Source organism: Monodon monoceros, unplaced genomic scaffold (genome assembly GCF_005190385.1).
Source record: "Monodon monoceros isolate NGI ecotype Baffin Bay Population unplaced genomic scaffold, NGI_Narwhal_1 Super_Scaffold_8, whole genome shotgun sequence".
In the NCBI taxonomy this organism is placed as follows: Eukaryota; Metazoa; Chordata; class Mammalia; order Artiodactyla; family Monodontidae; genus Monodon; species Monodon monoceros.
The window spans coordinates 15,400,345-15,419,657 of record NW_021703785.1 but is presented as its reverse complement, the minus strand read 5'-3'; the positions used below and the strand labels follow the sequence as shown (position 1 = coordinate 15,419,657).

The 19,313-nt window shown below is 39.8% G+C and overlaps 1 protein-coding gene across 1 annotated transcript in view; it reads left to right on the top strand.

Moving 5' to 3' along the window:
- GPC6 (glypican 6) overlaps positions 1-19,313 on the top strand; it is a 1,074,747-nt gene that overhangs the window by 963,886 nt on the left and 91,548 nt on the right. The window contains exon 6 of the mRNA XM_029210314.1: positions 17,375-17,518. Coding sequence (XP_029066147.1) covers positions 17,375-17,518 — 144 coding nt within the window. The remainder of the gene's footprint in view (positions 1-17,374; positions 17,519-19,313) is intronic.

The window sequence follows — 19,313 nt, the reverse complement described above, 5'->3', positions numbered from 1 at the left end:
TCTAATTATGTCTTCAGCTGCACAGACCAGGCAAATGTTCTCTCTGTTTGCTTGTAAATTTTTAAACATTCCATCTGACTTCCTTTTTTAAGACTATAATGGAACCCTCATTAATGAATCTTCAGAGGAAAACACCCCTTTGGATGAAGTCAAACACACATTTTTAAAAATAGTATATTTTTATAAATCCAAAGAGACGGAGAGTCTGGGTTTGCAGCTGTAGAACACAACTGTCAGAAGTACAATTTTTTTTAATTTTTAAAAAATTTTTATTGGAGTCTAGTTGATTTACAATGTTATACTAGTTTCAGGTGTACAGCAAAGTGAATCAGTTATACATATACGTATATACGCTCTTTTTAAAATTATTTTCCCATATAAGCCATTACCAAGTATTGAGTAGAGTTCCCTGTGCTATACAGTAGGTTCTTATTAGTTATCTATTTTATATATAGTAGTGTGTATCTGTCCATCCCAATCTTCCAATTCATCCCTCCCACCCTTACCCCCTGGTAACCATAAGTTTGTTTTCTACACCTGTGACTCTGTTTCTGTTTTGTAGGTAAGTTCATTTGTGCCATTTTTTCAGATTCCACATATAAGTGATATCATATGATATTTGTCTTTCTCTGTCCGATGACTTCACTCAGCATGACAATCTCTAGGTCCACCCATGTTGCTGCAAATGGCATTATTTAATTCTTTTTGATGGCTGCGTAATATTCCATTGTATATATGTTCCACATCTTCTTCGTCCATTCATCTGTCAATGGACATTTAGGTTGTTTCCATGTCCTCAGAATGGGAGGGAATATTTGCAAACAATGTGACCGACAAGGGATTAATCTCCCAAATATACAAACTGCTCAGGCAGCTCAATATCAAAAAACAGGTGGAAGATCTAAATAGACATCTCTCCAAAGAAGACGTACAGATGGCTAAAAAGCACATGAAAAGCTGCTCAACATCACTAATTATTAGAGAAATGCAAATCAAAACTACAATGAGGTATTACCTCACACCAGTCAGAATGGCCATCATCAAAAAATCTACAAACAATAAATGCTGGAGAGGGTGTGGAGAAAAGGGAACCCTCCTACACTGTTGGTGGGGATGTAACCTGGTATAGCCTCTATGGACAACAGTATGCAGGTGCCTTAAAGAACTAAAAATAGAGTTACCATATGATCCAGCAATTCCATTCCTGGGCATATATCTGGAGAAAACCATAATTCAAAAAGACACATGCACCCCAATGTTCATTGCAGCTCTGTTCACAGCAGCCAGGACATGGACCTGCACAATTTTTATTTGTCCCCACCCAGCTGAGAATAAATAGGACCTTCCTTAAGCAAAATCTAGAAGTTTGCAGTGAGCCTCTGGCCTTTTCCTTCATCGCCCCTTTTATCCACACTGATGACTACACAGTGCCCTTCTGTTCTTTTCACCAGTCTCCTTGTCCTGAAACACTAACCAAATCTGCATCAGTCCTTTCAACCTGATGACGGAGTGACTGCATTTTAATTGAAAGTCATTCACACAAAAATATGTCAGGCAAAGAGTTACGTGTTTAGCTTTCTTCATTGTTTAAAATCCTTTGTGGAAAAGATTTCACATATAATCAAAGAGAAGGAGACAGGTGGTAGGGAGAAATTGCCGAGCAGAAATAAATCCATGGAATCTGACTAGGTCTCCTTGGCGGAGTATGAATCAAACTAGCTTTGGGCTGAAAGTAGGGTGAGAAAGAATCTGGCCTGGGCCCCTTTCTCTCTCTCCTTGGGAGACAGATGGGCTGAGAGTTTCACAGGCCTAGTTTCAGGTTTTAGTGAGCTTGGGTTAGCCTGTGTAAAGAAGTATGCTCCAAGGTGCCATCACCTATTGGGGAAATAGCACATTTGGGAGTTGCATGAAAAGCCATTTTCTTTCTTTCCCATGAAAGAAAAGCAATTATCTATCCCTCTCAAATCTATTGCCTAGAAACCAATTAATGTTGTTTTGAGAGGCCAAATATCCCAGCAGTGCTTGAGTAACCAGGCTCGATAGTAACTGATGTTCAAAACAGCCCTAGAGAAGAGGACATGAAAACACAAAAGTGTCTGTGGTTTGAGAACATCACACACTCCTTAGAAGCAGAGCTTTCCATTGGTATGTGTGCATACGTGTTCAAGTCAACTTTTTCTATTAAAAATTCTCTAAGAGGTCAGATGGACTCTCATTCATGCCAGAATGCGGATGAGACATTTTTATGGAAGTTGTCCGACCACATTATAATATTATGGCTGTTAATAAGGCATGCACTTTGAAAAAGACACCTTTCGTTGTAAGAAATATCTAAATCAAGAATAGAAATAATGGGAAATTCCCTGGCAGACCAGTGGTTAGGACTTGGTGCTTTCACTGCCATGGCCCAGATTCAATCCCTGCTCAGGGAACTGAGATCCCACAAGCCGTGAAGTGTGGAAAAAGAAAGAGAGAGAGAGAGAGAGAGAGAGAGAGAGAGGGAGGGAGGGAGAGAGGGCATGTAAGAGTACACTCATGACAGGATACAGTCTGAAGGATCATAAAACAGTAGTACCAAAAATCTCAACTAAGCTAGAAACCAAAAAAAAAAAGAAAGAAATGTATTTGGTAGTCTTGACCTAGAGAGAAGGAGATGGAGTGAGTTTAGCGAGGGGAGAGAGGAGGGCAGCTAAGCTCTGTAGGAAAGAGGGATGGGAGACAGGGTCTCATCTAGGGGACAGTGTGGAGAAAGGACCAAAGCCAGCCTTTAGTATGGTGGAGAGGTTGTTAATTAGGGGGTTGAAATTTGGATAACTTTAGCAGGAAACACCAACAGGATCTGCGGATGGACTGGACATGTTCTGAAAGAGGTTTTATTTCTTCAAGGGAATGGAATTTGGAAACATGTAGTTTCATTTTCCACATAAGCCACACCCATGAAATTATGCATGAACTAAAGTCTAAAATCTACATTCTAGCTAAGAACTGGACGGTTGAATTTTTCCTTTTGCCAAGGAGCCATCAGTCATTGTTGATAAACAGTCTTTATCAAATTTGAAATTCTGGATTTCCAGACTTTGCCTGGAGCATTCGCCTAACCAGCGACTTTGTTAATTTCTGAGAGCAGAGCTTCCGGCGAGGCCAGAAGCTATTCCCGAATTGGGGGGCCAGACACCCTGAGGGTTGTGAAGCTCAGAAATTAAAATGACTTTTTACTCCAGGATACGATTGGCAACTTCTCCTTGGAAAATCATTTACCTTATTACAGCAGTTCCTGATGGAAGTCATTCCCAGAGGCACGTTGAGAAAAGCAGCAGTGTTTATAACTACCAGCTCATATGGGTTGAGCGCTTACTGCCAGGATTGTACTGTGCTTTACATGGTTTACATTATGTAATATTTATAACAGCGCTTGTGATGAGATGATCTTCCCCCCTTATCTTCCAAATATGGAAACTAAGCCTTAGAAAAGTTAAGGAGCTTAGAAAGGTCTCATAGTGTTTGAAGGAGTACACAGAGGAGTGTCTGATTCCAGATCCCACGTTGCTCATCTCTGCATCTTAATGATGCAGGTGCCTACAGAGCCAATCCCACACAAGGGTGGGATTTAGTAAACATTCACTGAATAGATCAAGTATTAAGAGAATAGGGAGGGCCGGAGGGAGAGGCAAGAGGGAGGAGATATGGGGATATATGTAGACATATAGCTGATTCACTTTGTGATACAGCAGAAACTAACACAGCATTGTAAAGCAGTTATACTCCAAAAAAGACGTTAAAAAATAAAAAGAAAAAAAAAAAAAAAAAAAAGAGAGAGAGAGAAAGTTCAATAGCCTTCAGTAAAAACCTGCCTGAGATGGTAAGGAAACAGAGGCGGCAAAGCCAGGAGGATTCAAGTTGTCTGTCTTTCTCTCTGATTCCCTTTATGACTATACCCAGTACTTCCCACCATGCTAAATGCTAATGAAATATTTCTCTTATTAGCCTCATCATTCATTGCTTCCAACCTTTCCTAGAGCTTTAATAGTACAAAATATAAAAGTCTACTTTTTTCTCCCTTCTTCTATCTGAAGGCAGAGAGGAACACATCAGTTTCAGATATGAAATTCCTCTCCTCTAATGCAGCAGTCCTCATCATATCTGTAGGAGGGAACAGCTCATTTTTTTTACTGAGGTATAGTTGATGTTCAATATTATGTAAGTTTCAGGTGTAGGAACAGCTAGTTTTTTGTACCTAATCAGTGAGATCCTGAATTACAGAGATTACAGATTAATGAAGAGATCTATTCTCATCATGTGTATTCAGGCTCAAATTTTAGATCTGTTTTTATAGGTAGAGTCACATCCTTTTTCCTTTCCCATTTAGCCCACAGCTAAGCTGTTTGAGGGTAAGGCACACGGATATTCCTTTCAAAAAATACATTGGCTATTCCAAGTTGTATAATCAAGTTACAATATTTTCGTAATAACATTATGGCATTTATTTCAAACTCTTGATTTGTGTGTCCTTTATATAATATTATATTATATATATTATGTAATTTATAACATATATCATTATATTAACATATAATATTATTTATATACATATTTTTAAGACTAGGGACAATAAAATATTAAAATTTTTCTTGGTTTCTTTTTGCACAATCACTTAGTAACAATGACAATCATCATGGTTACCATTGGTTGAGTACCTACTATATTTCATTCAGTAAATAGCCTTCATGTACCAGGCACAAGGAATATAGTAGAGGACAAAACAGATTCTCTGCCCAAGCATCAGTCTCTTTTTAGCTGCCTTATATATTTATTTCAAATCCTACTGCAATCTTGTAAAGCATTCATTTCCTCATTTTATAAGTAAAGAATGTTAAATTTAGAGAGATTAAGTTGCTTGTCTGCGGTCAGGCAACTAAGAAGTGGCAGAGCTGGGACTGCAGCCCAGAACTGTCTTATCCAAAGAAAAGGATTTTCCCAGCAAGCCACTGTTTCCTCAGTATGTATCTCCCCACCAGACGGACCAGATGTAGTGCAGCATTGGAGGAACCAGCCGTCTAAGGGAAGACTGTTGCTTGAAGCCTGCTACTGGTTATGATACTAACGATGAGTGTTTCTGACCAGTAGGGAAACCTACTGAAGAGAAACACAAGTTGTCAGCTCTTCAAGCCCTAACCAGTGCTTATTACGTCCACCAAGTTCACAGTCTTCATCAATGACAGGAAAGGGTCCTCATTATCCCACCACTTCTGTTAACCACCCAAATCAAAGGAGTTCTGAACTTTGCAGGTTTGAGAAAATTCTCCAAAGGAAAGGAGAACTAAACTTGCTGAGTGTCTCTCCCTGTGAATTTCAGATGTGTTGATAATCTCCTTTCTATCCTATCAGGGAAGATGAAACTGATCTCACTATATATAATTTAACTGTATTAGGAATAATTTCAAACCTAATCCAGGAAAAGATTGGTTTGTCAGATATAATCTAAATTAAGAGGGGAGACTTATTAAATTCCAATTGAAACCATCCATTCAACTAATACTTATTACAGACGAGGGTAGAACCCATTACAGAAGAGCAGCATGGCCTTCGGTTACTTAATTTTCTCCAGACAATTCTTTCCGAATCTACAGCTCAGATGAAGGTGAAAAAAGCTAAGAGAACAGAAAGGAGAATGTAATAATTTCTGCCTTTAGCTAATGGGTCTTAGTTTCCTCATCTGTAAAGAGAGGGGTTAATGCAAATGTCCCCTTTCCAGCTCTGTCAGTTTACAGCTTTATGAACATTATCTCTTCGGTAATGATTAGGTTTCTTTTTCTAGCGTTCAGATATTTTTCTTATCTCTGGAACTTTTTCCTTTCAAAGCATTCAGGTATAACTAATATCCTGGGAGTTCACATGGAAAAAATATCTTCCTTCAGATATAAGAACATTGATTAGAATTAGTTCAAATAAGTATATTTTTATTCCAATAGCATTTACCATTCCTTTCTTTGAGCCCCTGTGTTATGTGTGCCCTTCTTAAGGCAGTGGGCACATTATTCCTTGTGTTATGGTTACTTGTATACTCATCTTTTCCTTCCCGGAATTATAAGTTATTTCACTCACTCTTACATTCTACAGAAAACCATTCTAACGTGCCATTTTACACGTGGAAGCAACAATACATTTTGTCGAGTTGAATTCAGAACATGAAAGTATAATGCCAGAAAGACTTCAACAATAAGGAATAGAAAATACCTTAAAATATACTTGAAATTAGTCCTGTATTCTTTAAAACAGCATAAACGTTGCAAGATCAGATTTTGACGGCAGACAGCCCTGGGATCTGGTTTTTGCTAGTTGTGTGAGTTGGGGCAAATTATTATCTGTCCAAACGCACTTAACTCACGTTAAAAATGAGGAAGCTAGTAGTATCTACTCATAAAGTTGTTTGAGGGCAAAATGATATAATCCATGTAAAATGCTTAGCGTGGAATTTGTCAAATCCAAAGTACTCATCAAGTTAAGTATTTTCATTGTTATTATGGAAAATGCCTATGCTACGTAAATTCTAAAGAGCTTTGACTCTGTGGTTTTGCCTCATCCATGATGGTCTGTCAGCTTGTCACTAGCATCTAAGATCAGAAGAGCAGATTTGAGAGTCACACACCTGCATTTGAATCCACTCGTGCATGGCATTATTTTCAATGGCAGAGACTCACCTGGAAAGGGACATATATTTCTGCATGGCCTACGACATGCCACGTGGCACTGAATAAACATCTCATCAACAAGGCCTTTGGAGGAAAGTGGGCTTGAGGGCAGAGTGGAGTGGATGGAGGTGATGACAGCAACCCAACTCTTGTCCATGCCTATCGGTGGCGCTAATGCCAGCAGAGCAAAGGGTTTTAGAGGAATGTCAGCGGCCTCAGCCTAACGTCACATTATTCTTACATGAAGGGGTTAACTGGCCTATTCCCTTGACAAGCGGTTCCGTCCCTTCTGCCTGATCTCTGAGAAAAAAGCACACGGCCCTTCACTTTATAAAGCTTTGAGTTCTGTTTCTATTTCCTCTTTCGTTTTGAAAAGAGCAAGTTCTCAATGACTTCTAGATTCAGAATACTTTTTCTGTTTATTCAAATTTCAAAGCTAGTATTCCGCCCGCCAGTTCTCACTTATAATATTCCACCAAGAAGCAGTGACCTTGAAACATCTTTGATTCTTTGATTTCTTCATTTCTCTACAGAAAACCAGAATCTGTTTCTTTCCTGTGTGTTAACATCACTGGACCACAAAACCAGGTTTTTCAGATGCTAGATACAAGGTGGAGAAAAAGACACCTTTTCTAATAAAGCAAAATGAAGGTTTGAAAAGGATGCTTGCGATGCATTTATAGGAAGTGCATCCAAAGCGAGACCGTTTTAACTTTCTTTCCACGTAAAAGGTTTTTTTTTAAAAAATGTTTTTTCTCCTTTTGATTATAAAGGGAAACTCCTGATTATCTCTAAGCTTTGGAAATTTATGTTAAGATTTTTTTTCATTTTAACTTCAGGGCAAAAATGAGAAAATTACATTTAAGGAAGTCGACTCAAGAATAGGTGATTGAAACTCACTTCACTTTTTAACACTCAGTGTGTTCTTAGAAGCAGAGCAAGATACCCTCTTGCTTTCCTGAAGGAAAGTCTTCTTCCAACCTCCTCCTGCCTTGACAGAGGAGAAACTGCTTCCCTAGAGCCATGCTTCCCATGGGCAGCAGACTACTGCGTTAGAGGAACTTCAGTGGCCTCTGACCAGTTTCACAAATACACAGTTATCCCCAACTCTTAGCACTTTCCTTCTACTCGGGACTATGCGGTATGGTTTGACCCTGATGGAGTCATTACCCCAGCCAGCCTGTAGTTAAACGTGTGAAGGAGTTACCTCTGTGAGTTTATAGCAACTCGTTCTGCCAGAAAATTTGGAATTATATATGGCTTTCTGTGGGTCTTTTTCTTCTAACACATTTTACTCCCCTCTTTTATTTCGCCTCCTTATCGTCCCAGAATATATCTTAAATATCAGCCAAATAGCTGAGATGCCCTTTGAAAATCAATCATTTCTTTATTAATACATGTAATCTGTTAATTAAACAAAATGTTTTTAAAACACGGGGGTAGGTCACAAAAAGAGTTCTTGTGTAGAAAATTTGAAACATCTCAGACACAATTTTCTGGGTTGGCTACAGCAAAGGTAGGAGTTTTCATCCCAAATCTCTCTCCAGCCCAGATTACTCTCCGGATTACACCTGTTTATCCGACTGTGTGCTACACACTGGCACCCGCCACCTCAGACACACCTGTCCAAAACCAAGCTCACTGTCCTCCCATTAACCCTTCCTTCCCCAGGTTTCTTCATCCCAGAGAACGCCACCCCCCTCCAGCTCTTGTGTCCTAGCTAGACACCCAGCTGACCCCTCAACTCCCCCCATCCCCTTGGCCCTCACAGTCAATCCATAATGAAACACATTAAGCGGTCATTCTAAATTTCTTTTGAATCCATCCACAGTGGCTCCCCTAATTTTATCTTCTCAGCACATGGATTATAGCCTCCTAATTAATTCCCTGCCTCTGGCTTTCCCCTACTCCAATCCACTCCCCACGCTGTAGCCAGAGGGATTGCTGAAAATGCAAATGTGTTCACATTACTCCCCTGCTTAATATCTTTCCATGGTTCCCCGTTGCCATTTGAATAAAACCCAGACACGTTCCTGCACGATGAAGTCCTCGGCCTGCCCCTCTGGATCCACCACTCACCACTCTCCCCACCTTAAATTATTCAGGTAACTGTTGAGCACCGATTATCTGCCGAGCCCAGTGCTAGACGCTGTGGACATGGTGGTGAATAAGACCAGCAACAGAGCACGAGTCCTAGTAAAAGTTTTCGTCTAGGAGGTGAGAGAACCTCTGTGTGCACCAGACGTACAAATGGCCTGGGCTCTGTTGCTTGGAAGAAGCATCCTTTCTCATCTCTAAGTTTTTGCATGTGCTGTTGTTCCCCATCCTGAAACATTCTTTCTATCCTCCCCATTCCCCCACCCCAAATACACAGCATTCACCAGGCATAATCCAACTATTTCTTCACTTTCCCGGCAAGATTCAGTGTTATACTGGGAAGTGTTTGTACAACCAGCTCTCTGTGCAAAAAACATGCTAGTTTATAGTGTTTGCCAATTTCTGGGGTGTAAGTTTCAAGCTACCAACGTGATGTCAACCGAACATAGTAGCAGTCCACAATGTAACATTTTCCCCCTTACGGGTACACTTGGCATACTTGGCATATATAACCACAGGAGCATAAATAATGGTAAAATAATTAGGAAGTAATGAATTTTCAGTATATATTACCTTTGATTTTAGTATAATTTATATGATTTTAAGCGTATACAATCTAACTTTTAATAATCACTCTGTTTAATGACTGGCTTGCAAAATTCCTGAAAATTTAACACGTGGTCTTGTGAGCCAGTAAGAGCCGGTTCCAGCACATCGCTGCTCTCCTGAGATGCTTTCTCTGACTGTCCAGTCTGCGTTAGCTGCCTCTTGTGGGCGCTCCCATAGCATTTACTACATTCTACTGTAATTGCCCGATTTCTTGTCAGAACCCTCATGAGATCAGGGACATGTCCAGTTGACACATCCCCAGCACCTAAGTCTGGCTTTAGTAACACTCTACAAAGATTCATTGAATAGTAGTTTGAATGAATGATACAGAGCCAGGCTGTTGAAATTTACACATGTATGTAAATTCTGCAAAGTGATCTTAAAGAATTGCTTTCAACCTTGTAAACAAAGACCATATGAAATAACAATTTAGTGAGGCCAACAGAGTTAGGGTTTTTTTCTCCCCACACTCAAAATATGTTTTGTTCAGCTCCTTGTCACTCCTCCCTGCTCACCATTTCGGAGGCAATAGCAAGGTGTTCTGCTGTGGAAGGAATGCAGAACCTTCCGGGAAAAAAAATCATCTTCTCCAGCAAATGGAAGGAATTTGCTTTTATTGAAGAAACGATTTTAGGAAGTATGCAACCCATCTGACAGATTTTTCTGGAAGCAAGCTGCATAGGCATCAGGAGTAGATGTTTAAAACCTTGAAACCGACACAATCACTGGCTTTTGAAAACTGAAGCCGATGAATGCAAAGTAGCCAAAACCGAAAGTGCTAACTTGACTTGATTCAGTCCAACCCAGAATTCTCTACACAGAATCCTGGACCCATCCAGGGACTTTGAGTTGGCTAGAGAGCTTGGCCAGAGGACCACTGTAATCAATCTTTAAGGAAACAAAAGCAGGAATCAGAGAGCAAAGAAAAAGAGAGGAAGAGATGGAGAGAGGAAGTAGGGGGAGAGGGAAGGGAAGAGGAAAGAAGACAGAGAAGAAGAGAGATTGTTCGGAGTCATAGGATGAAAGCCTGTTTTCTTGAAAGGCAATCCATCAGGAAAATTGGCACGCTAATAAAAGTAAAAACATAAAATAAAAAATGCTGATTTTTAAAATGTATGATGAGTATAATGATTTTATATCTAAAGAAAGAAGTCATTATTAAAATGTTTTAAGTTTATATTCAGGAAAACACTTCTTAGGATATTAGCAGCTTGTTGTTAGGAACCAGAAAAAAATGTGCAAAAATGAGGCTCTGGGGTGTCTAGTTTAATCTTGTGTCATGGTGATGATGGAGCTCTCCTTGCTACTACTTCTAATGAAATGCGTTTTTTAACATTTTAACTTACTTGCATCTGTTGAATGAGGATATGTGGACGCACCCTTGACACCCATTTCAGTCTTCACGTTTCACTTCCGCTTTGAGAACAGGCCCCCAGCTCTGAGCTGAACCTAGATGATGAGTAACTGGGCTGGGATACAACTGTGTGCAGGCTCTGCTGCTTTTTACAGGATGGGGAGATCGGGAAGCAGCCACTTCTCTCCAGAAGACTTGCTCTCAGCTCACCTACCCACAGAGCCAAGCCTATTTTATACACAAAGTCTTCTGCTCTCTAATTGTCCCATCAAGCACAGCAAGTAGCTATTATCAGATGAGCAAGAAACCAGCTTTTTTAAACAACAAGGTCCTGCTGTGTAAGACAGGGAACTATATCTCCTGGGATAAGCCATTATGGAAAAGAATATTTTGAAAAAGAATGTATATATGTGTAAAACTGAGTCACTTTGCTGTACAGCAGAGATTGGCACATTATAAAGCAACTATACTTCAATTAAAAAAAAAAAAAAAGAAACCGGGGGCTTCCCTGGTGGCACAGTGGTTGAGAGTCCGCCTGCCCATTCAGGGGACACGGGTTCGTGCCCCGGTCCGGGAAGATCCCACATGCCGCGAGGCGGCTGGGCCCGTGAGCCATGGCCGCTGAGCCTGCGCGTCCGGAGCCCGTGCTCCGCAACGGGAGAGGCCACGACAGTGAGAGGCCCGCGTACGGGGGGGGAAAAAAAAAAAAGAAAGAAAGAAACCGGATTTTTGGGTTCTAGTTATCAGTTAAACCAAGTTGGTGATTTGGTTTTGCCTTAAGTTGGCACAGTAAGTGGAGTATAGGAGATATCTTTTTTTTTTTAATATGAATGATAATTCACTGTATTTTCTGAAGCCTAAGGAAGAAGGGTTCAACTTTGATTTTGAGATAACTGACTGCTGAGATACGTGTATGAAACATGTAGCCCTGAGTCTGGTCCATCATAGACACTCAATAAGTATTATTTCTCTTTCCTTTCCTGTCTTTCTCATTACAGAAATCTACCTCCTAATTGACTTCAATAAATGTTTGCAAAAGGCAGAAATTATAACTAACAATTTTACTTATAATCTTTCATTTCTGATTTTTTAAACACATACTGTGTGCTAGGAACTCTTACAGATTCTGGGATACAATGGTGAACAAAATGTATAAGGTCTTATTCTTCATAGATCTTAAATTATTCACGCATCACTCTGCATAGTCCCTAGATTTGATTTGTTACCTGTTATTGTCCTATTTGATTATAGATTACGTCAGTAAAGTAATAGTACATCTTTTTACCTCATTGCTTCAGTGTCTTTTCTACGCATCATATTATTTTATCTTCACAACAGCCTTGAGATTTGGGGACAACATAGTACCCCTGCGCCACACAGGTGTAAGGAGAAGGACGGAAAGCAGGACTGCAAGATTTTAGACCCTTATTGGTCACCCTCCTATTATACTTGGCTCTCGTGAAAGAAGTGGCCACACTTGGACAAAATATATGTAGAGCCCATCAGATGTGATAGCTTCTGTTTCCTTGGGAGCAAATGGGACAGATTTGAATTCCCCAAGTGGTCATCTAACAAACAGTTCACTCATTAACACTCTAATGTAAATTCGAATCTAATAAGTAAATAAAACATCACTCTCAAAACATCAAGTCCAATTAAATCTAGGTAGCATAAACTGTCACCCCTACTACTATACAAGATTAGAGTTTTGTTTGCAAATTTCAAAATGATGTATGGGAATAGCAACATCTTTCCCACCAGAATAAAAACCCACTGAGTAGAAACTGAGAAGATAAATTTTTAAAAAAACACACACACGGGCTGAGACAGGACCGCTGTGCAGCCATTGCTTCTCAGATTGCCAGTAATGACTTCGGTGAACGTGTAATCAACCTGCAGAACGTAAAGGGGACAGGGAGGTAAAAGCTTGGATGCCTCTGAAAAAGTGCACACTGTGTTATTTATTTTAAGGAAATCTGTTAAGATGCTGCGATGTTCTTAAAGGAATAATGCTTGTACTTGGAAACCTGAGACAGCACTCCAACCTGTTCTCACCACACCCCCTCTCTTTCTTGTTTCTCCAAACAATAAAATGTCTCTTCTTTCAGCACTTTCTGTCTTTAAGGTCGGCTTCTTTCATCTCAGAATGCCAACATACTTCAGAGACGTTATCTTAGTAATCCTCTTAAGAGAGAGGATTCCCAAGCTAGATATTCCCAAAATCTACAGGTTTTGCGAGTCTGCTAGGTGGGAAGGATAATTTCTTTGTACCTCTGTAGCATCTGTCTACACTGGGACTTCCAAATACTTTTCCAAATTATCTAATTATCCTTTTCAATGTTCCTTGGAGGGAGCCAGGCAGGAGGTAGTACTGATTCTATTTTTTCAAGGAGCAGAGCTAATGATTTGTTCCACGACAAGGTGACTTAGCCTGAAGCCATATCCTCCGGAAAGTTCTGTGGTAAAGAGAAGACCTGTATAATATTTCTTCTCTTGAGTTAAAGGTAGTGGAGCGGGGAGTGGCTTCACAAATACCTCTAGGTAAGTGCAGTTACATCTCAATCACTTCTCCTCTTAGCTAATTAGAGCAGACTTCCCAGTGTGTCCTGGTATGTTCCCTGGAACACCTTGTAAGAATTCCTGGAGAACCCTTGGCCAGATAGTTTTGGAAAACACTACAAATGAGCTTCTTCCTTTTGACGAGTCAAAACACATGTTACCCTGAGGCAGCCCTGCTAAGGTACCTCATTTAACTTGGACACATGGAATCCATTGCTTATGTAACAGCTGTTAACAGCCCGGGAAATAATATTTTGTGGAAGACATTTAAGAAACATCAGCCCAGACATTTTTCCCCCTCAAACCTCCTTACTCAGAAAACAGAACTAGAAAGAACCAATCGCAGAATGATATAATTAGCTAATTATTATCAAGCACTTACTTTTCCAAACACTGGCTTCTATTTTCCTGCCTTAGGTATTATTGCATTTTATCATCATAGCCTATCTCTGTGGTAAATAATATTATTATTCCCATTTGACAGAGGAGGAAACTAAGGTTCAGGGAGGTCCTCTGAATGCTGACGTGGCACTGGGCTGTTCTCAGCTCCTCCTATCACCTGTCTGCATACCTGCCCTTGGTGAGTGCAGCCAGTTTCAGGGTTTTAAATACCATCTTTAGGCTAATGATCTAAATCTGTATCTGCAGTCCTGACCACTCCCTGGGGGAGAACCTTGATCTACAGACTCATTGAAACTAAGACCTTTCCCCCTCACATTATTCCTCATCTGTTTCTACCCTTATTCAAAATACAGAATATTGGGGCACCCAGACCACCAGGAAGAAGGCTAACTGGTCCTTTATAGGAATATAGCCCTGGACCTCAGGAGGCCCAGAACTTTGCCTAACTATACTGCTGCTATAGCAGGCTCAAAAACATTGTCTGAGACAGTCCAAATGTTCTGCATGGGAATTCCTTCTGTCAACGACCCCATGAAACCCATGTTTGAAAAATATTTTGTCTAGCTAACAGATTGCACGTATTGAAAATGAAATTATTAATTTTCACTTTGCATGTCATCTAAGTTATTTGACAGATATATGCTGTTTAAGATACATTCTCTACATGAGAATCATACAGGTGTTTTAAATCATTCCCGAACAAAGACAGGGTACGCTGATGCTCCGGTATCTTTGTGTTGTTTTTTTTTTTTTTAGGTTTTGTAAGTTTCTGAAAAACAGCTCTTGATCCCTAAGCTTTGCATTTCCACACTAAAGGTTATCTCTTAAGACAATTCCCTTTCTCTAAGGGTATACTACAATCTGTGCTGAAGGCCCTTCATGATTCATATCTTCACATATTGTGACAGATTTCTATGAAGGTCTCCATCTGATTATGGGGTTAGGTGTTGTTTCCATAGTTGTTAGAAGTCTCTGTCTTCAATTTGGATCATAGATCATAGACCCAGCAATTTCTGCACTGAAATCATCTTCAGAATCCAAGCCTGATATAGATAACAGAAAGCTACGAGCAGAAAGCTATATTGACTTACCTATGTTCTATCGTTATAATTAACACTCCCCCCCACCAAAAAAATCATACAACTGGTAAGGTTTTTTGTTACAATGAAATATCTCCCCTGGGGCACTAATATTCTTTCAGGGCATTTCTTGTTCCTTTGATTTAACTTAAGCCAGTGAGCCAGGTTCTTCCCAAAAGGCAAATTAAGAAGGTCTGTTAACTCTTTCTATGTGTCCAGCTTCAAGAAATCTCAGCAAAGCCATTAATATTGTTTTGCCCTAGGCTTTATACTTTTTAAAAGTCAGCTGTCATTTTCGAAGCAATCCAGAATAGCACACTCAACCGAACCCTGGAGCTTTGGAAATGCTAATGCCCTCCATCAGCAATGACCTTGCCGCTGGGAGGTGATTTAGGCGGTGGGCAGAAAGGGGCGCACTAGCTTTATCACACTGGATTACACCATCAGCTTCAGAAATTGTGTGAGAGAAGAAGAATCAATAGTGTGTTAAGGCCAACCTCGAGGAATGCCAAGACAAAGTGCTCCCGCTTTGCAAAGTGCTGAGTGGAAGGAGAACTTTTGAATACAGCAAAGGAGAAATCAGCTGTAGTGGTAAAACTAAATGAATTGTGTCTCAGGATGGAATTTGTCATTGGGAATGGCACTCAGGAGCCCTTGCGTACTTCAGTGGAATCCCATAACATGCCTGATGAAAAACGCTTGTTTTGGAGTTCAACAACACAGAGTCAGATAACAAAACCAGAAGGAATGCATTCCAAACACACACGTGTACCTTAAGAAGTGGATGACAGAATCCCGAAAAGTTTACTGAAAGAAGTATCCAGGGTAGAATAATCTCCTCTGTAGAAACGGAAGAAACGCAAAGTTGAACTTCATCAAAACTTCCGGAAAATGGGGCTTCCCTGGTGGCGCAGTGGTTGAGCGTCCGCCTGCCGATGCAGGGGACACGGGTTCGTGCCCCGGTCCGGGAAGATCCCACATGCCGCGGAGCGCCTGGGCCCGTGAGCCATGGCCGCTGAGCCTGCGCGTACGGAGCCTGTGCTCCGCAGCGGGAGAGGCCACAGCAGTGGGAGGCCCGCATACCGCAAAAAAAAAAAACTTCCTTGAAAATGTTACTGGATTTCCTGTAATTCTGTCAAAGGGATTATCTCTTGATAACTAGCAGAGAGTGGGAAGCTTCTAAAACTGGCAAAGGAGGTATCCCCACACCACCCTGAATAAAACCACTGTGGAAAAGAACTAGCAGCTTGGTCCCTGAGATCATTACAATAGAATGTTTGATTTCCCCTGGCAGCCCTAATTGTGTCATGAACAGCTGTCAACAACAAAATTAGAGGAAACTGTCATTATAGAGAAATTATCCACATTTGCTTGTCCTATTTCCACATCATTGCTCAAGAGAGTGTTTTCAAATAATTCTTCTATTAGAGGTTTTCATTACTCAGAGGAGACACTCAAGTTATTGGCCTTATATGCTATACATGAAATACATTTGTCACAGTAACAAGAATCCCAAACGAATGTTTCTTGAATGCCAAATTCAAGTACATGAAAATGTCTGGGACATAATCTCTTTAATCCTGAAATCATCCTATGAGGTAACTATTACAATTCCTACTTTTAATACAGTCCATTCTCATTATTTGCATAGTTGTGTTCTATGAGTCGCCACAAACCCTGAATTAGCAAATACTGAACCGTTGCTCCTACTAGAAATACAGGGTTAGGTTCCTGCAAGCTTTTAGTCACATTTTCATCAACCAGTCAATCCAAAACCTTGTTTTAGGCGTGTCTCTCCTGAAAGACACCTTACTTGATACGTATTGTTGATACGTTAACATTGAACTCACAGCCAAGTGCACTGTAACTCATGCCTGAATTAAGTTTATCTAACACACAGTTTTCTCCGAAAGGCACATCACAGCCTTAGGAACACTAGACAGCACTTTAGCCCTATGGCCGCGGGCTGTATTATACTGGGAAATCACCAAGTAAAACACAAAAGTATGGAAAAAATGTGGCACTAAATAGACCACCAAAGAGACATGCGTTTACAGCTTGAGAGCCGAAGCAAGAAGGCACAGCTTCTCCTTGTTGCAGCTGTGAACATGCACTTTGCCGCTCTCCCCATGTCTGCAGAAGTGTTTTGAGTATTGATTTGGGGATTACAAATTAATTTTAGTGAATACAATCTTCCCTCGGTATCTGCAGGTGATTAGTTCCAGGAGCCCCCGCAGATCTCAAAATCAAATTTGATCCGAGTTTGTTTAAATTTGCAGATGCGAAACCCATGGATACGGAGAGGGTCAACTGTAGGCAAATTCACAAAAACGGAATCTGTAAATAATGAGGATTGACTGTATACGTAGAAAATAAGAGTCAGGCCATAAGTCAGTCACTCTGTATCTGACGGAGTAATTCTGTTTCATTGGTGCTTGTATTTGTTTAAGTTTCAAGATCAGAGTTTTTTTGGAGGTAAGAGTTCCATGAAAAATGTGGAAGCCAGTGCACTGAATGCTTTGGCGTCATAATCTTAGGAAGAAACTCACCGTATAACTTTCGTAACCTTTCGATGGTTCTTCCAGGTCTTTCAGGGATGTGGCCAGCCCAAACCTGCTCCAGCCCTCAGATCTGCTCGCTCAGCTCCCGAAAATTTTAATACACGGTTCAGGCCTTACAATCCTGAGGAAAGACCAACCACTGCTGCAGGCACAAGCTTGGACCGGCTGGTGAGTTCTCCCGTTGCGGCCACTTTTTGTTACCAGGGTTATTCTTTAGAAGACGTGATGGGATTCTGAAAAAGCTGGTGGTAAAAGTCATCTCATTCTTATATCTGCTCCTGGTCTTAATTAGAATATTGAAAAGTAATGAGATCTTCCTTTTAGGTCAAGAATTAGATTATTTAAGAAGTCTTATCACTATTAATCCACTCATACAATGGCCAAATTTTCAACTCCATATTTCTTCTGAAATATTAATTTGGAGATTAAGTTCCTATATCTTCCAGAGATATAATTACAATAGCACATTTCTTATTCAACTGCTTCAGTTATTTATTCAATTATGATACAATGTAACTTTATCATGAATGTTCCTTATATGTAAAGTTTCTGTTTGAAAAATCTTGCCAAGAGACCCCAGATCAATACTACTACCATTTTTTTCTCTTTTTTATGTGTCTTTTAAAAGTTGGAATGCTTAGAAATAGTCACTCTTTGATCCATTTAAACGTGTGTCGGGACCAAACATCTATCATTGAAGCAATTTACTTGGAGATTACAACCATAAATATAGTAAACGCAATTTTTAATGTGTTTCAAACATCAAATTTTGCTATAAAAAATGAAAAGCTCATAATTTCAAAGAAATACTGCCCAATCGTTTTCAATACAATTTATAGCACTATAAACAATTTATATACCCGTAATTTTTAGTGCCGTTAATGTTGCTTCGCCAATTATCTTGATGTAAAATTAACAAATAAAAGCCTTAAGGTCATAAAACACTTGAACCACATCTGATTATGTCATATAAACTCAGATCTCAAGGGTTTCTGGTTATGAAAATACTTTTATTAGTCACTGTTATAAATTACTGTATCATTTTAGCTAATATCCTTCTATAGTATAGAACTTATAAGATTAAATTGGTAGCATTTGGCCTCATACTAAGTACATCTCAGCATTTCTCTCTATAAAAATCAAATGTGCCTACAACACAAAGACCTATCCACGAAGTGTCAAAGTGAAGGGGTAAGTGGAGTCATTAACCGCTAAATTGTTATAAACTTATTACTGTTCATTAGCAAATAAAACCCCCTCTTCGGTGTAGGTTTTGAAAAAGGGATCATTTGGGTAATTGCTTCAACCTTGTACTTTACCTTAGTTATATCTATTCTCTATTCACAATTTCAGGAAAAGTTTAAAATTAGTCACCTTTTTTCTTTTAAACAAACAATTAGATTCCACCAAACAACCAGCCAGTTGTAAAGAAATGGTGGTTTCATTAGATTCCACTGTTTGGATTTTTATTTTACAAATTCCTTTGTATGTCAAGATCCTTTTAACCAGAGCACAATTTGTGAGTAGGGGTTTGACCTCCGTCTCTCTCGCCCCTTTGGTTTTTGTTTTTTGCTTTTCCTATTTCAGTTGGCTCTAACTTAGTTAATGAAACAATTCAGGCTTTTCAGAATTTTTATGAACTCTCATATCAGAACTGGGCACAATGCAAGATGAATAAGTTTTAGAGACCTGCTGTACAACCACTGTACTGCAGATAGCAGTCCTGTATCAGTTAAGAGGCTAGATCTCAGGTTAAATGTTCTTACCTCAGGAAAATAAAATTGGAAAACAAAGGGAGTATATTATCCACTTAGTTAAAACTGCATTGATTCTGAACACTATAATGACATCTATGACTACTGATTAATTTTTTTGCCTTTGAAACAGAAGCACAGTATTCTTTCCTACCAGTAGAAACACACACACACACACACACACACACACACACACACACACACACACA